The 22,165-nt window shown below is 43.0% G+C and overlaps 1 protein-coding gene across 1 annotated transcript in view; it reads left to right on the top strand.

Moving 5' to 3' along the window:
• LOC122728170 (ubiquitin-conjugating enzyme E2 E2) overlaps positions 1-22,165 on the top strand; it is a 414,041-nt gene that overhangs the window by 286,623 nt on the left and 105,253 nt on the right. The window contains exon 4 of the mRNA XM_043966434.1: positions 13,094-13,226. Within this exon, the coding sequence (XP_043822369.1) occupies positions 13,094-13,226 (133 nt within the window). The remainder of the gene's footprint in view (positions 1-13,093; positions 13,227-22,165) is intronic.

The raw sequence follows: 22,165 nt of genomic DNA, 5'->3' as shown, positions 1-22,165 counted from the left end.
GGCTCAAGCAAAGATTTTCACTTGAGCACTGTTCTAGAAGACCAGAAAATAGGTGAACTGCCTTGAATCCATTGATTCATTTATTTTTATTCCCTCTGCACTCCAAACAGAGCTCCATCTGAATTAGCTCCAGGGGAATGAGGGAGAGTCATTTCCAATCCCTCGTTTTTAACTTTTGAACCATGGTCTGTTTTCCAGTCTTCTTCCTAAGCTTAGGATGCAGCTCATGCTAGATACGAAGGACTTAGCATTAATATTTTGGGCAGACATCCATATAGGGAGATGGCCAATCAAATCCATTTGCCTCATAAATCTGATTTTCTAATGCTCCAGCTTCACATATGGGAATTTGCTCTGGAGAAGCCTGATAGGTGATCATTGTCATTCCTAATCCCCCTCAAGTAGGAGGCTGCTCTGCAACTGCTGGGCTGCCTGGGAATACATGTTTTATGCTAGAACACGTTGCCCTGGTTTCCTACATTGACTAGAAAGACAAATTCATATTTCTGATTTGAACAAATATGGTTAGATGTACCCTATCAGCAGAGCCTAAAAATACAGCCTGGTGATGAAACAGATTGCTGGGGATGGCTGTGGGCTCTCCATTCCCCAGTCTGTTGAATAATGAACCAATAATTGTTGCGTATCTAGGTATCTCATGCCTAGGAGTGAAGGATGGGCAAGAGGTGCTATATTCAATTTAATTAAGTAAATATATGTTAATCACCTACCACAGGCAAGGCACTATTGTTACTAAAGATGGGAATTTCTAATAGCTGGATTCAGGACGGGGACACATAAAGGATGTGTAATTTCTCAGTCTCTTTATGATTTAGTAGCTAAATCCTAGGGAGTTTTCCTCAGGCGCTTAGAGGGTTAGTGACTTGCCTGGGGTTACACCTGACCTATCAAGAGATGGAATTTGAACCCTGGTCTTCCAACTCTTATCCCAGCATTTGATCTCTTAAATCACACTAGTTCTGGGGGCAGCTAGGTGGTGCAGTGGATAAAGCACCGGTCCTGGATTCAGGAGTTTCTGAGTTCAAATACGGTCTCAGACACTTGACACTTACTGGCTGTGTGACCCTGGGCAAGTCACTTAACCCCCATTGCCCTGCAAAAAAAAAAAAAAAATCACACTAGTTCAGTTCAGTTCAACAGGCTGTTAATTTCTAAGCCTCAAAGTATAAATTATTTAAGGACTTAGTGCTATGAAGCACATAGATGATTATTAACTATTTAATAGCCTTGAATCTAGTTATAAGGAACAGCTAAAGGCAGATATGTCAATAGGCAAGGGATTATCTTCCCAAAAGAAAATCACACCTATGAAACTAAAAATGTAGCTGGCCCGAACCACTTGAACATCTCAAAGAAGTTAGAAGACTCTTCTAAGAGATTCTCTTTCTAGCCTTTAGCATTTTGGGGTCATAGAAAAAGATATCTGAGGGTCATCTAGTCTAATCCCCTTATTTTATCCATTAGTTTATAAACTCCTTGAGGAGTTTGTGTCCCCAGTGCTTAGTATGGTGCCTGGCACATAGTAGGCACTTAATAAGTGGGGTTTTTTTGTTTGTTTGTTTGTTTTTTTAGTGAGGCAATTGGGGTTAAGTGACTTGCCCAGGATCACACAGCTAATGAGTGTTAAGTGTCTGAGGCTGTATTTGAGCTCAGGTCCTCCTGACTCCAGGGCAGGTGCTCTATCCACTGCGCCACCTAGCTGCCCCCATGTTTATTGAATTGAATGTCAGAGAAGATACTGAGCGCCAGAAAAGTAAAGTGACTGATCAAGGTCTCCTGGGTAGTAAGAGATTCAAACTCGGGCCCTTTGACTCCAAGATTCCTTTCCATTCTGCCATGCTTTTGTCTTTAATTTAACATTTACATCATTTCAACTACTAATAACCAATGTAGGGTTGGTTTTGAGACTGAAGTGAAACAATGTAAGTCCCTTTCCACATTTTGAAATGCCATATAAATATTGGTTATTTTCATCATTATTGCATTGAGTTCTCCTCTACTGAATGAACTTTTTGATTCCTACAAGTGGCCAGGCTATAGAATCCCAGAGTGCCTGGCTTTAGAGAGACTGCTCCACTCTACTCCCTCACCTCAAGAACTGAGGGGTTACCTTCCTTTATTCGTTCGGAATCCTTCCCTGGCCTCCTGAGCTTCTCTCTCCCCCAATGCCCTACTGGCCGTGGCCGGCAGTGGCCCTGCAATTGTTTCGGTTTATAAAGAGCACAATTAGCCTTTTGAAAGCTCGGTGCAGACACAATTAAACCTCCCTGGATAGCTAGGAATTGGTCCTTCCAAGGCTGTGAAGGTGTTTTTAATTATTCATCTCCTGGTTTGTTTCTTAAAGCAGTCTCAGCTGTGCTTTATTATTCAAAGGTTAATGCAAACTGAGAACTGGGTAAATTAAATTCCGTTGGCAGCCAGCAACCTGATGTATCTCCAGACATGGTGAGATGAGGATGCTCCTAAAGAAAGATGCAATGCTTCCAAAGGCTGGACTTCCCCCTTTTCCAAGAAGCATTGCCGATGACCCAAAGGATGCTTTGTATTGATAGCAGTTAGTAACAGATACCACAAATTGCTGCTTCAGAAATATTAGATCTTCTGTAAAATCACTGTTTGTTTTGCTTGCTAAGAGAGGGGGCAGTGACTGAAATCTGAAAGGCAATAATAGCTACTGTAGAAAATTGATGTAGATAGCGTGACTAATGAGCTGTGAGGCCTTGTTTGGAATTGATTTGAGTGCTGGGAACCATCACCGTAGATGTGTTCATGAGGAGAGCAGCCTGCAGAATCTCTGATCCAGTGGACACTCGTTAGACATGCAAACAACAGAGGTGGGGGATACCACGTGATAAGGAAATGCTTCCATCAGGGGGCAGCTAGGTGGTGCAGTGGAAAAACCACTGGCCCTGGATTCAGGAGGACCTGAGTTCAAATCCAGCCTCAAATACATAACACTTACTAGCTGTGTGACCCTGGGCAAGTCACTTAACCCTCATTGCCCTGCAAAAAAAAAAAAGAAAGAAATGCTTCCATCACCACATTTTTTTTCAAGGACCTTGAGAAGGGTAGGGCGATAAATCAGAATTTCCAGAATAGCTTTTTAACCATATTCCTGACTCAAGGGTATTTTTGTCAACATTTTTTAAAAAGAGGATTACAAATTTAGAGTTCAAAGGGAGTTTGGAGCTCAGTTAGCAAGTCCCCTCTCCTTACTCGGGCCCAAAGTGAAGTAGTAATAGTAAGTGGTCGAGCCAGGATTAGAACAGAGATCTATTGACTCCAAATCTACTCTTCTTCCCACTGTGCCACACTACCCCCTTTTACCTTGTCTGGTTTTTTGGTTTTGTTTGTTTTGGGTTTTTTGGTGGGGTAATGAGGGTTAAGTGACTTGCCCAGGGTCACACAGCTAGTAAGTGTCAAGTGTCTGTGGCGGGATTTGAACTTGGGTCGGCCTGAATCCAGGGCCGGTGCTCTATCCACTGCGCCACCTAGCTGCCCCCTTGCCTTGTCTTTAAATGCTCACTCCAAACCCTGGTCCTGAGTGTTTATTAGCCGTTCTCCTTCCTCTCCACTTCTGGGCTTCCTTCCAGCCTCAACCCAGATTTTCCCTCCTGTTAATAGCTTTCTTCTGAGATTATCTTCCACCGACCCTGTCCATGTCATCTGCACATCACTGTGCGAGTGTTGCCTCTTCCATTAGAATAATCAGCAGTCCACAAGCAGGAAGCACCGTGCATTTGCCTTACTTTGTATCCTTGGTATTAAGCGCCCTTCCTGACCATTGTTAAGTGCTTAAGAAATGTTGACTGAAGCGGCACCATCTTGAATTGCGCCTTAATGGGAGAAAAGCCAGATGAAAGGAACTTGGCTCTATAATTGCTCCATCATTCATCCAGAAAGCTGGAGCCTGCCCTTACCCCCAGAGCCGGCCTTAGGAGATAGGTTACCCTCTAAGGAAAAGCAGCCGGTGATATCTAGGCCCAGAAATTACCTCCCTCTCCGGGGGCCAATACCCACAATTCCCAATGAGAAATCCTTTCCTGAATACAAAACGAAGAAGAGAAAACATTTAGCCGCAATCAAGTAGAAACAAAGTGATGTAGGAAAAGAGGAGCTGAGGCCACCAAATATTCCATAATTTTTCTGGTGTTAGCCTTGATTGCCAGTATCACTTAGGCGCCTTGTATTAGATGGATAGAAAACTGGCCCGAAGTCAGGAGTTCAAACGCAACCTCAGCCTCCTCTCAGTATGATCCTGGACAAGTCACTTAACCCTTGTTTGCTTCAGTTTCCTCATCTATAAAATGGAGATAGATAATAATAACAACCACCTCCCAAGGTTGTTTAGGAAGAAAAAAATGGGGGAAGAAAAAATTTACTTGATACCTTTATAACATATTTAAAAGGAATAGCAAGTTGTACATTATAGATTTGTTGTTTCATGTACAATCAGTTTTTTATTATACTGTTATGGAAATGCTTGTTTTATTCCATAAATAATCAATCAATTGATGAATAAATAAATTAAAATCAAATGAGAGAATGTAGTTCTGCAACCCTGGGCAAATCTCTTTGCCTCTTTTTCACACACACACACACACACACACACACACACACACACACACACACACACACACTGGGAATTATGACAGTATTTCTCTCCCCCACACACACATCTTGTTGTGTGGATCAAGTGAATTAACGTGTGTAAAGCTCTTTGCAAACCTTTAAGCACTCTATAAATGCCAATCATCTTTCCACTCTAGGCAATGGCTTTTTTTGTGCTGCCCTTGGGCTGCTTGTAAAGAAAAGGTCACCAAACGGAAGGTTTCCTGACCAAGTTCTATCTTCTTTATTGGGGCTTTTAAAGAAAGTCGTAGGTAGGTTTGCTGGGCCACTAATTAGAGTTGGTGATGATGAACACAGGACTTTGAATGGGAAGCCCTGGGTTACCACCAACTAGGCAACCCCGGGATAATCCCCCAAACTGCAGCCTTCATGTCCTCATCTACAGAATGAGAGGTTGAGGACTAAATGAGAGCCCTAACTTTTCTTCCGGTGCTAACATTTCATGATTTCACCTCTGTTGGGCCGGACTTCACCATCCATTTAGAAATGGCTTGCTAAGAAAATTAACCAGATAGTAGGGGAAATAGTTAACCTGCTTAGGAAAACTGTGTTTTCCTGGCAATCATTTGGATACAGTGTGTGAATTACAAAGGAGGCTTATCTCTGCACCTATTTCATTCCCTAAGTAGGTCCCCTGTGCCTCTCTATTTAACATACTTTATTAAGACCCATAATAAAACTGTAACTTGAATGCCAGGCTGAGGAATCAGGACATTATCCAGCACCAAAGGTGGGCCATTGGAGACTTGTTGAGAAGTGAATTGGTGAGATAAAAGCTGTGTTAGAGGGGAAAGTGGTGATTAGAAAGAGGGGAAAGCCCCGAGAAGCTTGGGAGTCTGAAAGAATGATGGTGCCTCTAGTGAAAATGACAGTGACCAGGTACACACCTAGAGAGAGCCCTGGGGCAAGTCCAGCAGGAACAGAAAAGTCCAAAATTGGTTCTTGATCCATGGACATCAGGTCTGGTGACTCATTATGCAAATCGTAAGGATAATTTTTAGTTCTTCTGAAGGTGAAAGCATTCTGTCTTCAAAGGATCCTTTTACAAACACATGGGGAAGAAGGAATCTTGTGGCAAAAAGATCATAGAATTCAGTACACATGAATTCTAATGATGTTTCTGTCACTATCTAAGCAAGGGACTTAATTTTTCTGGAGCACAGTTTCCTCATTTGTAAATGGGACTAGATATTCTCTCAGTTCAGTTCAGCAATTATTAAGCACCCACTGCATGCAAAGCATTGTCCTAAATGCCAGAGAAACAAGAGCGTTTTCCTGATGCATTGTTGAGGAATATCAGCCTTTTATTTTCTTTTGGGGTCCTTCATCAGGCTCAGAATCTCCTGAGGAAAGACAACCCATACACAGATGGGTAAATACTGGGCAATTTGAGGAGAAAGAATGATCTAACTGAGTGAATCAGGGAAGGCTTTGAAGAGGAATTAGCGCCTGAGTTGAAGTAAGGTAATGTTCCCAAGAGAAAGAAGTAAGAAAGGAATGCTTTTTAGGCATGGAGGACACAGCAGAAGAAATGTCAAGTTCCAGAAGAAGTTATTAGACCAGTTTGGTGCCAACATAGAATATCTTCAATTCAGTCAACATTTATTAAGTGCCTGCTATGTTCCAGACATAATACTAAGCACTGGAAAACACATGTAAATAATATAGAAAGAGGAGTAATACAAGATAAAATTGAAAAGTATGTGGGAGTCAGATTGTAAGGCAGACCAAGGCATTTGTGTTTGAAGTTGGAGGCAACAGAGCTCCTCGAAGATCCCTAAAAGGGAGAATAAGAAATTTGGGTTTCTTGGGATTCATTCTTATAATTATTTCTATAGCTGTATAAAAGGTAGATTGTAAGGGGAAAGACAAGAAGCAGGGAGACCAATCAGGAGACTGCCTGAGCTGTAATGTATGAGTGGAGAGAAGCAGACAGATGTGAGAACTGTTGTGAAGGTAAAATGTATAAGACTTTTCAACTGATTGGATATGGGGGGGGGGGGTGTAGAGAAAATCAGGTGGGTCCCTGAGGTTTGGAACTTAGGTGACTGGAAGGATGGTGGACTCCACGAAGGCGGGGTCTGTCCCCTCCAATCCTCGACACAGTTCTCTGCTCAAGATGAGTCATTGATAAGTATGTGTTTGGTGAAAGCTGACCCAGAATTTATAATAACAATTGCTGTTTCCATTAATGCAGACAAGGAAGCCTGAACAACAACCTAAGATACAATGTGATGTCACGGAAGTGGTAATGAACTTGGGGTCAGAGAACCCGAGTCTGAATTCTTCCTCTCCCACTCAGCTCTTGGGGGACCTTGGGCAAATCCCTTGATCTCCCTGGGCCTCAGTTTCCTAAAATGGGAGCATTGGGCCAGATGGCTCCCCAAGGTCTTTGCAGCACCAGCTGTTATCCAGTGAAGCTGCATGGAAGGAGTTCCATGGAGGAGATCCTGACTGAAATCATTTCCCAGACCCCTGTAATCTGGTCTATAAACCGGAGCATTTATGTTCCCACCAGCGTAGTTTAGCTGCCTTTCATTCACTGAGATGTCATGGGAGCTTTCGATGGATGCACGTCTTGTATTTTTGTTGGGGTTTTTTGGTAAAGACTGCTTACCGACTCCAAATACAGTGAGCTTCAGGAACTTTGAAAAAACCACTCTGTGGATGCTTGTCTGCAGTTGCCTCACAGCTGTCCTGTTTCCCACACCCACCACTTAACTCCGTCTCCCTCCTTGGCAGAAGCACTGCTTCTTTTTTCCCTGTTGTCCCCGATGATTCTGTTCTTTGTCACTTTCTCTGCTCTTTCCATCGCAGTCTCCAACTTTTCCTTGCATTCTTTCTGAATGCTTTCTGCTGTTTGGTTTATTTTGTCCTCTGCTCATGGGTGTTCTTTCGATCTTTCCACGAACTAAGTCTTTTCCCGAGGCCTTTCGTGGGCCCTGGGCTAGGCCTTAAGGAGGGAGAAACAAAACCAAAGCCATCCCTGCCCTGCTATAGCTCATGTTCTACTGGGGGTGGGAAGGCGATGGGACGCACAACGCATCTGTAGCATGCACATCAAAATAATGCAACGACATCTCAGAAGGAAGAGAGCGTGACAACTTTTCGATTTCACTCCCTTGAAAAGGCCCCCACCTCCCCTCCCTTCTCAGATCCCTCTGAAGCCTTGGATCTTTTTCTGAAAACAGCATCCCTTCTGAACGTTCCTTTTGTCTTCCTTTTTTTCTCTTCACTCCTTCCTTCATTCTGCTCCATCTGTCACCACTCCAGTCCATCCAGATGTGACCATGCCACTCCCCAATCCAGGCATCCCTGTGACTCCCTGTTGGGGCGAGGATAAAATCGAAACTGCTCTTTGGCTTTTAGAGACCTTGACAACCTGTCACCTACTTATCTTTCCCTCACTCTGTCATCCAGCCAAACTGGCCTTTACTTTTTTTCTGCCTGTGGGACATTCCATTTCCTGTTGCTGGACCTTTGCACTAACTGCTCTCTGTGCCCAGAAGGCATTCCCTTCTCCTCTCTGCCCTCTAAGCAACACTGGCTTCCTGAAGCCTTTCCTGCCCCAGCCAACTGCCAATGCCCTCCCTCCCAAACTACCCACTTTGTATTTTGTATTCATTTTAAATTTACTCCAGATCTATTTATCTATGTGCTGGTCTTCTGCAGTGGATTATAAATTACTGGTCAGTAGGGGTTATCACATTCTTCGTATTTGTGTCACTGCTAGCCTCATACAATTGATAGCTGAAAGAGCCCTGGATTTGAGTCACAGAATCATAGAACTTCAAAACAGGAAGGCATCTCCCAAGCCAACCAGTCCTACCTGCCGCTGACCATGAATCCCTCCTTAAGGATCCCCAGTACATCATGTAGCCCCATCCTCCCAAGGTAGCCCATTCAGTCCTCTTTCAGATCACTGCAGCTACAAGGAACCTTTTCTTGAGCTGAAGCCTATATCTGACCCTGCAGGTTCTACCCAGTGTTTCTAGGTCTGCCCTCAGAAGACCTGGATTAGAACCCAAGTCCTACATTTGCTGAGTGACCAGGAGTTAACAAAGGCGAGGGTTTCTTCTGGTTGTAAATGTCTTCTCTGTTAGTGTTCTAGCCCCCCGCCAATTATTTTATGTTCGTTTTGTATATATTATATTTACTTATCTTTGCTTAATGATTGCTCGATTGTATTGATCTCTGGTGGCACATGCCCTCCATGACAGTGGCATATGCTTTAGGTGTCTATAAGTCTCCCTGTTTTATGCCTTAATTGACATTAATCAGAAAGTAAGGAAACAACATTTATTTCTGTTGTTCAGTCTATCAAGGAAATCTTGTATGATCTTCACATAAGAAAGAGAAACATCTTGTGTTGGAAGAGAGCCCTCCTGGTAACCCAACAAACAAGCAGAGTGGGATGGAATCCTATAATTCCCAGCACCTTCCGTCACTTATGTCCCTAGAAAGAGGTGTTATTTATAGTTCCAGATTACACCTAGGAAGAATTTGGGTTTCATGGATTCCCTCCAATGGCATCTGATATTTTCTAAGCCTTTACCCAATCCAAGCATAATTATTTTACACACACAGTCAATCTTTTTGTACTCTACTACAAGGAAAACTTGAAACCTATTGGTCTCTTCAGGTGGGAAATGGGAATAACTTTTCTCACTAGGAAAATTGTTGAAGGCCTTCAGAATAAAGCATGCTGATAATAGTGATCATTGAGGACAGGTTTTCTCTCTGTGTGTGTTGGGGGGTGGGGAGGGGAGAATATCCCTGTAATGTACAATTATCAATTATCAACCAAAACACAGAGGATTTGATAACACTTGTTCTCCTTTCCCCCTCCCCCTCCTCCTCCCCTTTTTTTTGGGGGGTGGTGGTGAGGCAATTGGGGTTAAGTGACTTGCCCAGGGTCACACAGCTAGTAAGGGTCAAGTGTCTGAGATCTGATTCAGGTCCTCCTGAATCCAGAGCTGATGTTTTATCCAGTGCGCCACCTAGCTGCGCCGCCCCCCCCCCCCCCGCCCCCCCGCCTTTTTCTTTTTACTTCATTTGCTCCTTTAGTAAACCCTTTCTTCTTCACTGTGATTCAGCTAACCGGGAGAAGGAAGCCAAACCAGAAATAACCAATATTACAAACCAAAGACATTGTTCTTAAAAAGTCATTGTGCAAAAGCTTCTCATGCTGAATCTCCTCCCAGGTATCTATATTCTGTGACTCCTTATATTAACCCACATCATTAAACCAAAATGATAAACTCTTGCATCCAAAGGAGGACAAGCAGAATGATGAAAGGGCTTTAGTTCCTGTGATTTAAGGGTTGGTTGAAGGAATGGCTATATTTAGCTTGGAGGGGAAAATGATTCTTTTGGGGGGAAGAGGGCATATTAAATGTTCATTTGTGTACTTGAAGGTGTTTGTGTTGTTGTTGTTTATTGGGGGGGGTGGAGTTTGCAGGGCAGTGAGGGTTAAGTGACTTGCCCAGGATCACACAGCTAGTAGGTGTCAAGTGTCTGAGGCTGGATTTGAACTCAGGTGCTCCTGAATCCAGGGCTGATGCTTTATCCACTGTGACACCTAGCTGCCCCCATGTGTGTGTGTTTTGCAAAAAGGATTGGAGGGGCAGCTAGGTGTCACAGTGGATAAAGCATCAGCCCTGGATTCAGGAGCACCTGAGTTCAAATCCAGCCTCAGACACTTGACACCTACTAGCTGTGTGACCCTGGGCAAGTTACTAAACCTTCATTGCCCTGCAAGGAAAGAAGGAAGAGAAAAGAGAAAAAAGGATTGGACTTGTTCCTTTTGGCCCCAGGAGGCAGAGCTAAGACTGAAGAGTAGAAACTCCAAAGAAGCACATATAACTTCCTGACTCTTAAAGAAGGGGCAGATGCCCCAGGAAATAGCAGTTTCTCTTTTGCTGGAGGTCCTCAGGTAAAAGCTGGAGAACCACTTTACCTAGGTATGTCTGTTCTAGGGGAGATTCTCATTCAGGTCTTGGTGAGATAGTATCTGTTAAGTACTTTGCTGCTTTAAAGCCCCATGATTATCTTCTATGATTATTGAGCAGTGACTGGCTTACCAAGGAACATTGTGTATTTTAAAAGTGTCACAGTCATGTATAGTGAGAGATGCTCCTATATTAGGAATTGGGAGGGAATTGCATATTTTTGCATAGCTATATGCTATGTTACAAGATGACTTTAAAAAAATATACACATACATATTTCTTCATTTACCATGAGGAAATTTTGTTACCACAAGCCTATAATTTACCCACTACTAACTCTTCTCTCTGATAAACTTATCTATTCATATTGAAGCTAATTATAGTTCAGGGTGGCAACCAAGCAAATGAGTCATCCTAGTGAGGGAGCTTGGCTGACAACAAGCAGCCTTTGTGGCTTCTAACCTGAGCATACAGAGGGGCTGCTGCATCCCCATTGCTGGGAAGACAGAGAACAAGCAAGGAGGGGAGAGAAAGGCTTTTCCAGAACACTGCTTCCCAACATATTCATTTAGGAATTGAACCATTAGATTTTTTTCTCACTTGTCTCAAGTTTCACTGATCCTTTTGTTGTCTTATGTTGTGGTTTGTTGTTCAGTTCTTTTCAGCTGTGTCTTACTCTTGTGACCCCTTTTGGGATTTTCTTGGCATGGATCCTGGAGAGGTTTGCCATTTCCTTCTCCAGTTCATATGACAGATGAGGTAACTGAGGCAAACAGGGGGAAGTGACTTGCCCAGGGTCGCACAGCCAGGTAGTGTCTGAGGCTGTGTTTGAACTCCTGACTCCAGGCCTAGCGCTCTATCCACTGCAGAGTCCCCTAGCTGTCACAACATTGTGGTTATTTGCCATTATATATCCTGGACTATCAGTGATATCGGACCCTCCCTTGTAACAAAGATAAACAAACACAAGAAACTAATAGATAGCCACACCCAATTGTATAGGTATCCTGTGGATTTTATGTTCTTTCTACCTAGGTGAGTAAATGGGTTTTATCATTTGCTCTCTGGGTTCAACATTGCTCATTGCAATTAATCTGAGGTCAACTATCCCTTTATGCATTAAAATAGCCATTAGAATGTAAGCTCCTTGGGGGCAGCTAGGTGGCAGTGGATAAAGCACTGGCCCTGGATTCAGGAGTACCCGAGTTCAAATCCAGCCTCAGACACTTAACACTTACTGGGCAAGTCACTTAACCCTCACTGCCCTGCCAAAAAAAAAAAAAAAAAAAGAATGTAAGCTCCTTGAGGGCAGAGACCACCTTGCTTGTATTTTATTTCCTCATTCTCAGGGTGGCACCCGTTACATAATAAGCACATAATACAGTGTCCATAAAGTTTGTCAAACCAATGAATTTTAGATACATAAAATCTTTTGCAAATATGACAGGAGGGAACTCTTCTCGGGGTTACCCTCATCATTTCCTGTCTCTGCAGCAGATAGGAAGTTCCTGGAGAGCAGAGACTTATTTTTTTAAATCTTTGTATCCCCATAGTCTTCCCATTATATGTGTATACGGAATTGAATCAAGTTTTCCTTTAATTCCTTCCTAAACTACTTCTTCAGGGTGTTTAATTGTGTTGTGCAGTAAAGTCTATCTCTTGCTTCCTAGCTGTGTGACTGTGGACAAATCAGTTTAGTCCTCTGGGCTTCAGCCTCCCCATCTGCAGAATGGGGATAATCATAGCCTTGTCTCCCAGTGATGTCCTGAGGCTCAAATGAGATAATGTGTGCAAAGTGTTAGCACCGACGGAATGTCAGCTGTTATTATTGTTACTGCCTTACCAAAGACTGTGATTCTCTAATTCCTTTTGCTCAGGGTCTGAAAGAGAAATATGGTGCTCACGACATTTCTGAGAAACCCCGTGCTGTACAGCTCGTAGGCAGAAGGGCCCGTTGTGGCAAGTTCCAAATTCTTGGACATTTTATGTCTCAAAAGTTCATTCGTTGATTGCTTCTGAGTTAAATCACACCTTCCCAAGTGTTATAAATTGCGGCATGGATCGTGGGCCAGCCCGTAGCATTCGACTTAGCCCTTCCTCACAGTCCCAGAACTTGGGGATTTAATAGAATTAGTCTGAGCTTGGTTCAAGGGTCCAGGGGCTCTGGTGTGAGAAAGAGGAAAGGAAATGATAGATCGCCCCTCCCTTTCTTACAAGGTCAGCTAGTTCTGGGTAATATTTGTGTCTAACATCCTCTTACCACAAAAGCTTCTCGGTTTTCTTTTCCTATCAGTAAGGGTGTTGAAAACATTCCCAGTGGTGACTAGTGGTATATTAGCATCTGCCTTGTACTGGATAATTAACCTCCGGTTTGCTGTGTTATCAATTTTAATGTATTTGCCCAGTTCATTATTAGGATAAAACCAATATGACAAATTCTAGATTACACTTTGTTTCTAAACATGTCTCGTGTTCATTTCTTATTACAGTGCTGGACCCAAAGGAGACAACATTTATGAATGGCGGTCAACTATCTTAGGCCCTCCAGGATCTGTCTATGAAGGAGGGGTTTTCTTTCTCGACATCACCTTCTCAGCAGACTACCCATTTAAACCACCCAAGGTCAGTATGACTCTCTTAAGCCATCAATATTGTTATAAATAAACCTCATTAGAAGTATAAGGATGATGTCCCTAGTGCCCCTATTCCTCTTTCTTCCTATAAAACTCCCTAACAATTGCAGCTGTTCAGAAGGGAAATGAGTCGTCTCAATGGAAGCTTGTTGAGGTTATGGTGGAGGGGAGGCCACAGCAGGCAGGTGCTAGTCTGACATCATGGTATCTGAGGCCCTTTCCAAGTCTGTGATGCTCTCATGTTTTAAAGGAAGATGAGGACAGCCTGGGTAGGAGCGGGAGATCCATAGGGAATAGGTCTGGGACTGGGCTCCAGCACTAGAAATGGTGCCGATAATACAGTCGTGCCCAGTGGGAGATCAGAGATGGGCCGGAGGCCAAAAGCCAGACTGAAAGCACAGGCACGGCCGTGGCAAGTGTTAGGGAGCTAACACTGGAGCTCTGAATTATTGAGTGCCTCTGTGTGTTACAGATTTCGTTGAGTTCCCCAGGGCGAAAAGATTGGTTAAAGGGAATGTGTGACATACATATTGCACAGAGTTGTTCAGAAGTCCATTATCAAGGCTTCTGTCATGTGTAATTATTAAATCTGAATGGCTAACAGATGATTTTCTATGTAGGTAGCTGAAATAACCAAGTAATATCATCTCTTTGAAAAAACTGACTCTAGCTGTGTGACCCTGGGCAAGTCACTTAACCCTCACTACCCCGAAAAAAAAGAAAAAAAAACAACATAAAAAACTGACTCAACTAGGCAGCCCTTGATTATTTAGGGACTGCTTATATGGTTGGTGGATTTTTCTGGTTCCACGCTTACCTTCTTACTTTTGGGACATTTCAGTAGAGGGAGAAACTGTCATGCAGTGGAAAGGGAACTGGCCCTAAAGTCAAAGGTCGTCGTAGGTTTGAATTCTATCTCAAAAGCTTACTTCCTGTGTGACCTTTGGCCTCAGTTTCTTCAACTGTCAAATGAAAGGATTTGAATTGATGACTTCTGATATCCCTTTCTCTGAAGTCTCTGCTGCTTTGAGACTGAATTGGGCATCAGAGGTCCTAGCTCCACCATGTGACAAATTAACCCCAAGAGACAGAGTTTCTGGGTAATTAATAATCAATTTATTAATTAGACTAGCTAATAATTAATAAATTGATGGTCAGTGGTTTTTCTCAGTAACCAAAGACAAAAAACACAGAGCGCCTGAAAGCTTTAAATAATCCTTGAAAGGAAATTCCCTTGACAACTGAAAATCAACCCTGACTGGTGGACAGTTAATGAGGAGGTGGGCTACAAGTCTTTAGCTCCTCCTGCTGAGAACCTGACTTGATCATGAGACTCAGCTGCCTTCAGCACTTTGGACAGGGGGCTCCATCTCCATCCAGACCACTCTGCTTGGTTTTCTCCTTCATGAGTTGGGTCACCCTAAGTCCAATGGAGAGGTCCAAGGACAGGGACTCTCCTAGACTAGATTCTGTTTGCATTCTAAAAACAAGTAAGTCTTCTGGTCAGGTGGGGTCCTGCCCAAGATGGAGGAGCACATTCCTCAAGGGTTAGGGGTAATCTCAGTCACTCATGTCCTTCAGAAGAGGCTGGCCTTCCACAGGAGCTGGGCCTCCATGAAGAAACAGAGGAGAAAAGCCTGGATAGCAATTTAATTGGTTATTAATAAAATAGTGAAATAATAACTTCTCTGAGCAGCTTTCTGGGTGACTTTGGGCAGTCACTCATTTTCTCTGCCCTGAGTTTTTTCATTTGTAATGTTAGATTAAACTAGGGTTTAGAGCTCTACGGCCACTAAGATGCCTCCAGTCCAGTTTCGTCGATGGCTGCCGAGGTCTGTTTCATCTGGAGTATCTCCCATTATTGAGATCTCTTTTGGCAAGTCCTGCAAGTCACCTGCACTTCCATTGGCCCCACTAAAAAAAATGTTTATTTCTGGACAACTTTTTTGACCATGTACCTTCTTCAAATTTGCTTTATTATTTTGTGCTATTGAGAGAAATGAATTTTTTTCTGAAGCAAAGGGTGTGGTTGGGAATAGGAAGAAGGCGGAAGAAAAGAATGCCATGTCACGCCCTTCAACGAGAATTTCTGTATCTGTTCTTACCCTGATTCCTTTCTCCTTGCGCGAGTGTCTGTCTCCCTCATCTTGGTGCAGAGCCTGGAAAGGGATCCCCTTCTCATTCAAGCTAATAGCAGTAGTGGCTACATCACGGTGGCCGTATACAGTTCTCTCACACCCAGCTCGATACAGTTTTAGAGGCAGCAAAGAGTTTTTCTCTTTTTTGGTGGCATGACCAGCTCTTCCACTTAAGTTGGGTTCACCTGTAGCATCCTGGTGGAATATTAGGATTGTTGGCATCATACTTTGGAAAGTGCCCTTTAGTAGAGGAAGTTTAAAGATGGTGAGAAGAGGAGAAATGCAACCAGCTGGAATGATGGACCAAAAGGATCCAGATGAAATTAAATAGAGAAGAATTTGCAATTCTTCATTTAGGATCCAAAAAACCAACCTCACAAGTACAGAATAGGAAGACCTGTCTTAACATGTGAAAGGCCTGGGGCTATTGGTTTACTACAAGCTCCAGATGAGCCAAAAGGATGATGTGGCTGCCAAAAACAACTAATGTCATCTTAGGTTGCAGGAATAGAAAAATAATGTCTAGACCATAAGCAGTAATAACCTTCACGTGGAGCACGCTGGTCCAGCCACATCAAGAGCGCTGAGTTAAGACCTGGGCATCGCATTTGAAGAAGGATATTGGCAAGCTAGAAAGTAATCAAAGGGCAAAAGGTCTGGAAATCCTGCCACGTGATGCAGGGCATGAAGAAGTTGTGGCTTCTGGATTGGGAAACCAGGAGGAGAAACAGGGCCACTCACCTCCTCACTCAGAAGAATGATTCGATTTATTGCACGGAGCTCTAGACAGTATTTCCCAGGCCCAGTGGGTGAACATCCTGGGGAAGCGATGGGCAGTTTACTGTAAGAAAGAGAACTTTCTAATAACTAGAAGGATCAAAAATGGAACAGGTTGGCTTGCGAGGTGGCAAGGTCCTCATTCCTGGAAACATTTCAAGAGAAATTGGATGACTTCCTGCCTGAGACACTAGTGGGGGGAACCCTGAATTGAGCAGGAGGCCAACTTCTAAGAGCCTCTCTAACTAGAACTTACCTCTGCATAAAAACAAATAAATAAACGAGTAAAAGAAATTTGGAAAAAATAGAATTATATCCCAGCTGTAATTGGCTCTCTGCTTAAAGGAAACCTCTAGAAATGTTTTTTTAAAGTCAGTGATAATTTCTTTAATTATCCCTGGGGGTATAAAAAAGAAGCCTCGGGGGCAGCTAGGGGGCACAGTGGATGGAGCACTGGCCCTGGATTCAGGGGGACCTGAGTTCAAATCCGGCCTCAGACACTTGACACTTACTAGCTCCGTGACCCTGGGCAAGTCACTTAACCTCACAACAACAACAACAAAAGGCAATGGATTTTGGAGTTCAGAGACAGTAGGTCACCTTGAAGGTGGCAGTTCCAGTCAAAGTGTGGGGTTAGAAGCCAGATTGCAAGGAATTGAGATGTGAGCTGGAGAGGAAAAGCGGGTATCCTTTTGGGGATCCTGGCTATGAAAGGGAGGGGCAATACACGAGGCTAGCTTAAGGAGATAGCAGGGTCAAGTAAAGGGTTTTTTTTTTAAGGATGGGAGAGTTTGGGTGTGTTTCTAGGCATCAAGAAGGAGTCTCGGGGCAGCTAGGTGGTGCAGTGGATAGAGCACCAGCCCTGGAGTCAGGAGGACCTGAGTTCAAATCCAGCCTTAGACACCTGACACTTACTAGCTGTGTGACCCTAGGCCAGTCACTTAACCCCCATTGCCCTGCACAAAAAAAAAAAAAAGCCTCTTAAGGACCTCACAGTCTAATGGAAGAGACAACCTGAAAATAACTGTGTACAGACAAGCTATGTATGCATTTGCATATACATACACATACATAATATACATGCACATGCACACAGGTACATGTGTGTATAAAGATTATATATACATGTATGTGATAAATTAGAAATAATCAACAGAGACAAGGCACTATAATGAAGAGGTATAGGGAGGGGGCGGCTAGGTGGTGCAGTGGATAAAGCACCGGCCCTGTATTCAGGAGGACCTGAGTTCAAATCTGACCTCAGATACTTGACCACTAGCAAGTCACTTAACCCACATTGCCCCACCCCCCCAAAAAAGGTTTTAGGAAGGGTTTTTTGCTGACGGTGGAATGTTAGCCGAGACTTGAAAGAAGCCAGAAAAGCATATACATGAGAAGGGAGAAATTCTAATTGGAATTGGACAGCCCCTGAACATGCCAGGAGTCAAGAGATGGAGTATCTTGTTCTAGGAACAGCTAGGAGGCCAAGGTCACTAGGACTTACAGAATTCACCTGGGCCCTTGGGGTAGGGGGGATCTAAGTTATGAGAAGACTGGAAAAGTCTGGGGGAAGGATGGGGAGAACAGTTCAGAAAGGATTTGATGCCAAACGGAATTTTATATTTGATCCTGGAGATGATAAGAAGCTGCTGGAATTTATTGGGCAGCAGGTGGGACCTGGTCAGATGGGCACTTTAGCAAGCTTAATTTGACAGCTAAGTGAAGGATGGAATGGAATAGGGAGAGATCTGTGACAAACAGCGGTAGAAGGAATTTCTATTATTAACATATATGACATGATCCATTTCCTATGTCTTCTGGCTGGTTTTACAATTTCAAATGTTTATCAGTAGTTATATTTGCCGAGTTGTTACTGCTGAAGGGTGGGTCTGCCCATATTCCTCCCCTCCCCGAGGATCTCCCGTGGCTCTCTCTGCCTGGAATAAAAAGCAAACTCTTCCATTTGGCATTTAAGACCCTTACCAAGCTGCCGTTCCCACTTGCAGAACATCTCTCTTGTCACCCTCCTCTCCTTCGTTGCTGCTGTTGCCCTTGGCCGGGGCCTCCTCCCTGCCCGGGCCTTCTGCAGGAGCCACTGGGCTGCCTGCCCACTCTGCTCCACCTCCACCTGTTAGAGGGATCTCACGCGAGGGCTTCCCACACTTGATAAGCACCAGTCCTTTGCTATTAGCATGAGGATCACATGGAACATCCCATGTTTGGCATTTAAAGCCCTTCATAAACTAGGCCCATCCTCCCTTTCTTGTCTTCTCCTGGCCTCCAGAAACCCTGACAGTGGCTCTGGACAGTCCCACCTCCCAGCTCTGACCATCGTCTCCGGCTGGCCCCCGTGCCCCCGTGCTCGCCTTCGTCATGTCTGTCTCTCTCGTCTTCCCTGCTTTCCTTCCAGTCCCTGATCAGATCCCGTCTTCTGCGGGGAGCCCCTCCCAAACCCTCTCAGTTCTGCTGCCTTCCCCCGGAGACCCCACTCGATCCTGGTTTGTACCTTTTCTCCTTCCTTAGACATTGAGCTCCTTAACAGCAGGAACTGGATTTTTGTTTGCTTGATTGTTTGTGGGGTGGGGGGTATTTGGGGCCTTTCTTTGTTTCCCTAATATGTAGCATAAGGCCAAGAACAAATGTGTGGGGACTCGATGTCAGTGGACACTTCTAAGATGACGGCATGTCGATCCCATCAGTGGTTTGTTTGAAGCCAAATCCATGGTCAAAAATGAATTCCCCAAGTATAACATAGAATGTAAGCTCCTTGAGGGCAGGGGCCGTTTCATTTTGGGTCTAATAACATGCCTGAAACATACTAGTACCTTAATAAATTTGTGCTTAACAAATATACGAATAAATGATTAAACAAGTTAGAGAATGAATGGATGAATGAATGAATAACATCGTTGCCATGGAGAAAAATGATCCATCTCATAAAATGTCTCCAAGAACAATTATTCCTTGTTTCCCTGAATACAGTTGGTCTTTGACCTCACATATTAGAGAACAAGCCGTCTGGTAGAGAGTAACAATCACTGAACTCCTTGTTAGGGATTGCCGTTTTCATAATCTCATTGCTGAACCGGCAAGCTAGCTTTACTCAGGCCCGATTCCATATGAAAATAATGTAAAAATATTTTTAATCTAATGGTAAATTGAATAATATCTCATTACCATGTTAACTGGGGGAATGGAAAAGATCTAGCAATGAGATAATATAATGATAAATACAGACATCCTGAAAGGAACCTTAGCATCCAATTGGCTTCTTCAAAAATACTTAAAATACTCTGATGCCTGATGAAATGTTAGCTGGGGGCTGCCTTGTTGTGTCCCCAAGTCTCTAATGAGATTTATTTTAAATAAGCATTCACATTAAGGTAATAGAATACATCATTTTTTACTGAAGACATACTTAGTGGTGACATAATATTATTCCCATTCTCCCATTCCCTAGCTCAGACTGAGCCTCCAGCATTTACAGTGTGGGAATCTCTGTGGTCCTCAGTGGGAGCTGCCGGCAAACAGGAGAAGAGACAGTGGGGAGAATCACACTCACTGTCTTTTATTTCATTGTATCCCAGGTATCCTGTGCAGGGGGTTCACAGGCAAGCATGCTCCAGCAAGGTTCAGATCTATCACTGGAAAGCAATGTTTTTCTTTCCTTGGGTCAGGACAGTATCTTCTGGTGGAAAATGCTGAAAAAGAATGTGCAACACCTGCAAAAAAACCTGAGTCTTTGATGGTTAGAAAAAGAAGTCAGTCCAAAGAGATGCATCTGTCTTTTTTTCAAAGAGCAGCCTTTTAGGTCACTATTAACTCATCTTTCAATATAAATTTTCACCTGATACATTTCTTATTATTCCATGGGCAGTCCATGCTGTTTCCTCTGCTTGATTCAGAGATCTCTTCTCAGTTTTTTGTACAAATTTTTGTACAAATTCTCAGCTTGCCTTTTCTTCTATCATTTTTAACAGCTTTTTTCATGAAATGAGTAATTGAGCTTTAGAGGTCACTTATTTATGAAATATCAGACAACAGAGAAGGTCTTGTCCACTTTCAAATGCCACATTTGTGCTCTAGGATTAGCTTCCAGGTACATCTTTGGTCAAAGCATTTGAAGGTGTAAGTTATTGAGAAGCAAGATACCTGCTCTTTAATCAAAAGAAACTGATCATACCTTACTACCGAATTACAACCATGATGGTTATAACATGGGATATGAAAAGTAACCACATGAAGGTAATCGTGTGTGGGGGATGCAAACGAGAGTCTCTCTGGTATCTCAGTTTACTCTGTAATTCTGCAAGAGGAATCAGTGGGATTTAGAAGAAGCAGTGCTAGGCATGGGGAGTCGAGGGCCTTCATCTTGATTACTGACATTGGAACTGGGGCATGGCACTTAATCTTTCTTGGCTTCAGAATCCTGAGGTCATGGAGGGCTCTGGGGGCCTCATTTAAAACATAAAGAAACTGAGGCCCAGAGAAGTTATCCAAGATCATTTAGACAATCAGTGACAGTGACAGTGACAGAGCCCAAATCCAAATGCAAGGCCTTGGACCTTCCAGACGCAGCACCTTTGCCTCTGCCCTGGTCAGAACGAGTGAATAATGACTGGCCAGAGCTTTGGGGTCCTTTCCAATTTACAGATTCTTTGGATTTAAACTTTGTCTTAAATAACCTTTTAAGGGAACAGAGCCCCTGTTTTCCCCTCTTCTTTCTTTTTGATAATATTCAGCATGGAGTAGTGTTTAGAGAGCTGTGCTTTTCTTCAGGAATAAGAAGGCCCAAATCATGTCTCTGATGCATACCAGCTGTGTGACCCCCAGGGCACAAGATGCAGAGGCTTAAGTTCTAACAGTTAAGAAGCATTGGCTGGGCAATATTTTCCTTTCAGGGATCCCTTGTAGCAATAAAATCATAGATCCTGGTTTAAAAAAAAAAATCTTAGAATAGAACTTTTTGATGTAATGAATTTTGGTTTATAAATATTTTTCCTAGCAGGCTTGAGATATTTTACACCAACTGATTCTATATTGGTTTCAACTTTGTAGCATTTTATTTAACTTTTACAAGTTAATACTATACAGGTAACTTGAAAGAACCCAGAAATCACATCATCCAGTAAGCACTTGATCTCCTTGCCAAGTGGAAAGACATGGCAGCGAGATTTATGTAGGGTGCCTCTCCACATTGGTAGGGCTTCATTCCTGACTTTGGATTCTCCCTACACTGGTGAAATCACAAGTTCAAACAAAAACAAGAATGAAAGAGGAGGATGAGTAATGTTGACTCAGAAAATAGCTGAAAGCAGCTTCAAGAGAAGTTGGCAGGAGACCCAGCTAAGACATTCTCCCAGAATCCCAACTAAGGATTCTCCTGGAGTCATTTGTAGATGAAGCTGGAAGGAGAAGTAGACTTAAAATAAAATGGTTCTGCCGATGTTTTGGTAGTCATCTATTCTCTTTTTTTATAACACTTTTCAAATAATAATAAACATTTTTATATAAAGTTTTGAGTTCCAAATTCTGTCTCCTTCCATCTCTTCCCTACCCGCTCCCTGAGGTGGTAAGCAGTCAGATCTAGGTTATACATGCGCAATTATGTAAAACATGACCATATTAGTCATTTTGTACAAGAAAACTTGAATAAAAAATGAAAGAAAATTAAAAACAGCATGCTTCAGTCTGTATTTTATATCAGTTCTTTCTTTGGAAGTGGATAGTATGCTTCATCATTAGTCCTTGGGATTGTCTTGGATCATTGTATTGCTGAGAATAGTTAAGTCATTCACAGTTCTTCATCAAACAATATTGCTGTCTCTAACGTTCTCCTGGTTCTGCTCATTTCACTGTACATCATATAAGTCTTCCCGAGGCCTTTCTAAAATTGTCCTTCTTGTCATTTCTTACAGCGCAATAATATCACATCAACATCATATACCAATTCTTAGTCACTACAAAAAGAATTGCTGTAAATATTTTTGTACAAATAGGTATTTTTCTCTTT

This window comes from Dromiciops gliroides, chromosome 5, assembly GCF_019393635.1.
Source record: "Dromiciops gliroides isolate mDroGli1 chromosome 5, mDroGli1.pri, whole genome shotgun sequence".
NCBI lineage: Eukaryota > Metazoa > Chordata > Mammalia > Microbiotheria > Microbiotheriidae > Dromiciops > Dromiciops gliroides.
Note: the sequence above shows the minus strand (reverse complement) of the source record. Positions and strands in the feature narration are given on the sequence as shown.